Source organism: Cylas formicarius, unplaced genomic scaffold, assembly GCF_029955315.1.
Source record: "Cylas formicarius isolate icCylForm1 unplaced genomic scaffold, icCylForm1.1 PGA_scaffold_3__17_contigs__length_32017465, whole genome shotgun sequence".
In the NCBI taxonomy this organism is placed as follows: Eukaryota; Metazoa; Arthropoda; class Insecta; order Coleoptera; family Brentidae; genus Cylas; species Cylas formicarius.
The window spans coordinates 29,723,305-29,729,215 of NW_026844326.1; the positions used below are offsets into that span (position 1 = coordinate 29,723,305).

The 5,911-nt window shown below is 38.1% G+C and overlaps 1 protein-coding gene across 1 annotated transcript; it reads left to right on the forward strand.

Moving 5' to 3' along the window:
* The first annotated feature begins 499 nt into the window (after positions 1-499).
* On the forward strand, positions 500-5,680 carry LOC132699940 (MORN repeat-containing protein 5-like). The gene is made up of 4 exons (XM_060666937.1): positions 500-761; positions 811-946; positions 3,281-3,714; positions 5,454-5,680. The coding sequence occupies exons 1-4, from the start codon at positions 645-647 to the stop codon at positions 5,658-5,660; spliced, it is 894 nt and encodes a 297-aa protein (XP_060522920.1). The 5' UTR covers positions 500-644; the 3' UTR covers positions 5,661-5,680.
* The last annotated feature ends 231 nt before the right edge of the window (positions 5,681-5,911 follow it).

Sequence of the window (5,911 nt, forward strand, 5' to 3'; positions counted from 1 at the left end):
TAACAGAAAACGAGTCCGCGGTGTTCATGTATAAGTTACGACCGGCGGAACAATTTAAAGCTATAGAAGAACAAAATATAGAAAACAAATATCACAAATTCGCAAAGTTCATCCGTGAGGCGGCGAAAGAAGCGTTAGGTCAGAAGCAAAGAAATTGCAAAAGCAGAAACGACGATTCCTGGTGGTCAACGGAATTAGAAGAACTAATTGAGATAAAGAAAGGAGCCTATTTAAAATTTTTGACCACAAAGGACTACCAAGAAAAAGTATATTACACCAGAATGAAGTACGAAGTGAAGCAAAAAGTAAAGAAAGCCAAATGTCAGTCGTGGGAAGATAAATGCAATATTGACAGAAGCATTGGAAGCCCCAAATCAAGACAGACTTGGAAAACTCTGAAGACCAACAAAAAAAATAAACCCTATGCATCTCAATTCTCAATTAAGACTATTATTTATTCAAGCTGTCTTTTACTTTTGACAGTTGTCTTCCTTGCTACTGCTCTAACCTTTTTTACGCTAAATGGTATGCTGTTGCAGCATAGTTTTCCAATCTGCTAAGTGCTTGCTTTTTGAGCTTAAGGGAGTGCGTTAGAATAGCTGTCACTTTGACACTTCAACGCGTCGCTATCTGGTACATCGCCGATGAATTCCTCAGAAGAAGAGGTACCGAAAACTATAAACTTAGATTTCGGTATCCAGCGGAAGTTCAGCTTCCTGCCCGAAGACTGGGCCAAGGAAAGCTTCGAAAATGATCACAAGGTAAAAACACTGGGACTCTATGAGAAAAAACTAGCAACAGCCCCCGTAGTTTATCCATCACCAAGACGAAACCACCTACACGTATTCAGCTGTTCCTAGCAGAGGTGTGGAGAAGCCTATCACCAGGTTCTGTACAGGCAGCAAGTACCTGGGAGAATGGAACGAAATCGGCGTAGCAGGAAAGGGTAACCCATTAGATTACATTAAAGAATAGTTCCTATATTAGCACCTTCAAACAGATTTTTTCATTCCGAGCGTCTTTAGATGAGTTTCTTGACCGGCCACCACTTCTCGTTCCTAAATAAACACTGTCGGTTTGACTAATTTTGTACGCTACATCTGATAAAACGGATTCCTTCATATGAAGAAATTTGACATGAAAATGCAGATATTGAAACGAGCATAATGCATAAAGGTTTTGATCCAATACAAAAAAACTCCCATTTCCTTTGACCTAACATATAGTTTTGACACCATATAATAATAATAATAATAATATTAATTTATTGACGTTAACAACCCTACGGTTTTACGCAAGTCAGCAAAACGTTGAGCAAAATCTACATACGAGGTTAGCGCCAAAATTTCCCAGCCTAACATAGATGCAGCTCCAGTATCACGATAAATCTTTATCTTCTTTTAAATATATATCTTAGTAGGCCGCGAAAAAAAAATTTAAGTCTTGCGTCAAATAGGTTTTTATTGACAGCATCTTAAACAAGACGTGTCCGAAAAAATGTCGCAAATAACGCAAATTGAGTAAAGAGTAGTCATAAAGGTTGGATGGTGTGTACGGCCAAAGTTCTCCTTCGTATTCTGTAGTGAAAGAATGGGCAGGAGTCCCTTCAAGATGATTCAAGAACTGGTCGACCAGTGGAGGTCATAACGGAAGATATTGTTGCGATTGTGGAAGAGGTGGTATTGATTACTAAGCTTTCTGATATAAATGCTCGTCGAATCCTGCATGATCATTTAGGAATGCATAAGGTTAGTGCAAGATAGGTTGGATGGTGTGTACGGCCAAAGTTCTCCTTCGTATTCTGTAGTGAAAGAATGGGCAAAACGTTTTCGAATGGGGCAGGAGTCCCTTCAACATGATTCAAGAACTGGTCGACCAGTGGGGGTCATAACGGAAAATATTGTTGCGATTGTGGAAGAGGTGGTATTGAGTGATCGACGTTTAAAGGTCAAGGAAATCTCAAAAATTACTAAGCTTTCTGATACAAGTATTCGTCGAGTCCTGCTTGATCATTAGTGCAAGATGCGTTCCTAAAAACCTTTCGGCTATTTAAAAACAACGCCGTGTCGAGTGTGCGCGGTATTTTTTTTGAACTCTGTGGGTCGGAACCGAAGCCTGTGATAGAAACTATTGTAACGGGAGATGAAACTATAGTTCTCTATTATGACCCTCTATCGAAAAAAAATCAATGGAGTGGCGTCGTGAGGGTGAAGCACCTCCAAGAAAATTCATAGTCTGCCAGTCAACAAAAAGTGATGGCCACGATCTTTTGGGATTGTTTGATAGATTTTATAGAAACTAATACCACTATCAATGGTAAATATTACGCAACATTATACGTGTGAAGCGTCGAGGAAAACTGACCAGAGGCGTGCGTCTTTTGCACGATAATGCATCTGTCCATGCTGCTGGTGTGGTGATAGATCATCCTCCCTATAGTCGAGATATCGCTCCCAGCGACTATTATTGGATATTTGAAAAAGGCCTTACGTGGACGGCGGTTTAACGACGAAGTGGAGTTAAAAGAGTTATTGTTATTATAGTATTGAAGTTAAAGGTGATTATATTGACAAATAACAACAAAATGTTACTCTATTTTGTTTCTTTCATATTTAGGAAGGTAAATGTTGGCGCTGCCCTCGTATTTTGTGCCCTATAACATGCTGGTTGTACAGATCCTGTATTTGCCTCGTTTATAAAAACCTAATAATAAATTAGTCGGTCGATACATTAAAAAATTTGCATTCTACCTATATCAGTGATGTTTTAAATCTTTCTTTGTCTAATTTAGTGCATGTGACTCTGGTTTAACCAGTGCATAATTGAATTTGATACCTACCAGCTATGCCCATATTAATAATGATCGTGACAATTACTTTTATTGTATTTTTAATTGCGTCAACGCTAATTTAGAGAATTATGATTTTGCCTAATTCTTTTTTAATCAAGGTATTTACTTACCTTTAAATGTTTTCACCATATCACCTAAACCTTTGTATCAGCCCTAAATATACATACCAAACAACCAAACCACAATATAATTGAATCTAGAACTGGGATTTTCGACCAAGAATATAACCACGAAAGTTTATACAGACAAAGTCAATGAGATTATCTCAAAAGCATTTGTGAACGAAAGACTTTTTTTTTAAACAATTTTCATCACCGATTGCATGACATCGCACTTCAATCAACACACCTTCAAAGCTTCGCTTTTCAAAAAATCTTTCCCTTCATCTATACATATGAGAGTGTCCACTCATATGAGGTTTATGATCAGGGATCTATAAGTTCGCTCATGGCGTCATCTACGACGGCACCTTCAACGCGGAAGGGGAATTTCACGGCATGGGCACCCTCGTCTACCCCAACGGTCAGAGGGTCGAAGGTATCTGGAAAAATGGAAAACTCGCCCCGGATCACAGTTGTGTCATCGAGGGAGGCGTGTTCATGACAGATCAGTATTGCAAAATACCGGATAGGAGATTCCACGTGGAGGTGAAAGACGGTTTCGGGCCTCCCGGACGGGAGTTCCTCACCAACGAACCTCCTCCGTCTAGGCCGATACCCGAGGGGTGTTACGACACAGGTGGGGGTTACTACGACCCCAAACTGAGGTCTATCGTCGCGTACAAGCGTCGGGAGTCCGTGGGGCCCAGTTTGGAGGAGTTGATCGCGGAAAGGGAGACCAAATGGCGCTCCGCGTTTTCCAAAGTAACTAACACCTTGCCACTAATTTTGTATAGCGCATGTCAAAGTATAGCATCGTCGGTGTCGGCTGAAATCAGAGTTACGCTCGTCCTGTAACCTGTTCACAACTTTGAGGTTGGCCGGGTTGATGTTAAAAAATGTGGGACTTTGATAAAAAACCAATGTTACTGGGTCTGGGATTATTTTTGTATCATATCTTGTAACGCAGGCCAACAAAAGTTTTGTAATTTTGTATTTTTCATATTTTTGGAGTTGGAGTATTTGAGGACATCCATATATGTGGCTGTATTTTATGGCGAACGCTTTTTTTGTTTTTTTTTAAGATGATCAATCAATAAGTTAACTCCAGAAATGCAATTATCACATCACCTCAAATTTATGGCCACCTAGCTCCCCGGATCTTAATGCCCTTGATGCTATAGCAACCACAATAATCAACATGGAGAAAGAGCATTTAATTTACGATCTCGGATTTAGTCCGTAATTGCTGCTAATAAGGATTTTATTGGAAAATTACATAGTCTAAAAGTCGATTAAAGCTATTTAAAAATTTCATGGAATTATAATATTTATAATATATAATAATAATAATAATAATAATAATAAAGGTCTTTATTTCAATTATATACAATATAACAATAACAAGATAACATTTTGGCAAAAAGAAGAGATTCAGTCTACTAAAGATAAGTATACTGTTCTATCTAACCCGATAAAAGAGAGAAAAAAAAGTACGTGAATTTCCATTTTATAAGTTGTAATTTAAACAAAAAACAAATGATTGGTGTTCCCGCGAAAATCAAACACAAAGTAAAAATAATTATCGCACACAGTGACCAAGAAATTTTCCCTGAGGTACACCGTAATTCACATAGAGTCAGAGACGTATTCGAATCTTAAGGTATGGTCTGTTCATAGATATAAGAAAGTGACCCATTGCCTTTGCATGGGATTATCCAAGGGTGGTCATTAACATAAAATGCAACAAGATTATTACATAAAGTTTCGGAATTTAAGTTCAGGTAAAATTGAAAATAATTTTATATCTACCTGTGTTTAATATTATTTGGTTCGATATACTACTTAGTTTGAGTTTATTAGTAATCGTTCTTATTTCGTGTGTAATATAGCGTGTTGAATCGTGTGCAGAAAACACTATTCTATTGAGACTAAGGAAGTTATAAACAATGTTTATTTGACTCTCATTGAACGTGAACATTGACGAAAATTCCAACATCAACTGTATGGAAAATTGTGAGTAATCCCATTTCAGCGAGGAAAAAAAGAAGCGATGCTGACATTTTCTCGAGTGTGATGTAAAATTTACAGTTATACGAGAAGCTTAAGGGTTCCGCGGCGAAATCCATACTTAAACAGCTTCTGTTTAAGAAGATCGTGCGAGATACAGTCGAAGGCCTTGCTAAGGTCACATATTGTTAACCCCACCCGATTTCCAGTTTCAAGACCCACCACCACATCCCTCACAACCTTACTTATCCCTTGTTTGGGAATCAGTCATCCGACCCTCTGAAGAGCTCTGAAGAAGCCAACAGGCTGATTGGCGAAACACATTTCAAAGATCTGCAAACTACTTAATTCCAATTACAAATCACGTTTTTTTTCTTTCCTTTGTATACAAAAGGCTAAGTTTAAGTGCGCCCTTTTTAATGTGTCACGATAAAATCGTTAAGCTCCTTGCATATTGGATAGTAAAGACCCAATAATAATTATAATGTCCACAGATGATGAGCGAGTCGATAACAGAAGCCGTCTTCAGAGAGGTGATGAAGGGCAAAATGGCGGAGGATGGTGGTGAAGTGGTCGGCATACCTTCGCCACGCCTCGAGGCCTGGATAGTGGAACATTGCAGGAAAGGTTGGGACGAAAACGTCGGATATAAACCGGAGTTGTACGAGGAATGGACGACCGGCGCCAAGCCAAAACAATGAACACAACATATGAATAATATTCCAAAGGAAAATGCAAAATTCCATGATGTATTATTTGAAATAAATGAAAAATTTATGTTTCCCGTTATGTCATCATTTTTGTTTTAAATTGTTGTAATGTTGTACTAATAAAAAAAATTTGAATAACACAGGGCCATTTATTTTATTGTTCCGCCTATTTTCGTTTTGAGAGATAAAAAATAAAATTGTTGGTTATTTTCCAAACAACCCTTTATTTGAAAAAGGAAAGT

Excerpts from the sequence above, each read along its gene's own strand:
- LOC132699940 (XM_060666937.1), top strand. The coding sequence starts at position 645 with ATGAATTCCTCAGAAGAAGAGGTACCGAAAACTATAAACTTAGATTTC. Across the intron at positions 762-810 it reads GCTTCGAAAATGATCACAAG|TTTATCCATCACCAAGACGA; the intron begins GTAAAAACACTG and ends CAGCCCCCGTAG. Across the intron at positions 947-3,280 it reads AATCGGCGTAGCAGGAAAGG|GGATCTATAAGTTCGCTCAT; the intron begins GTAACCCATTAG and ends GTTTATGATCAG.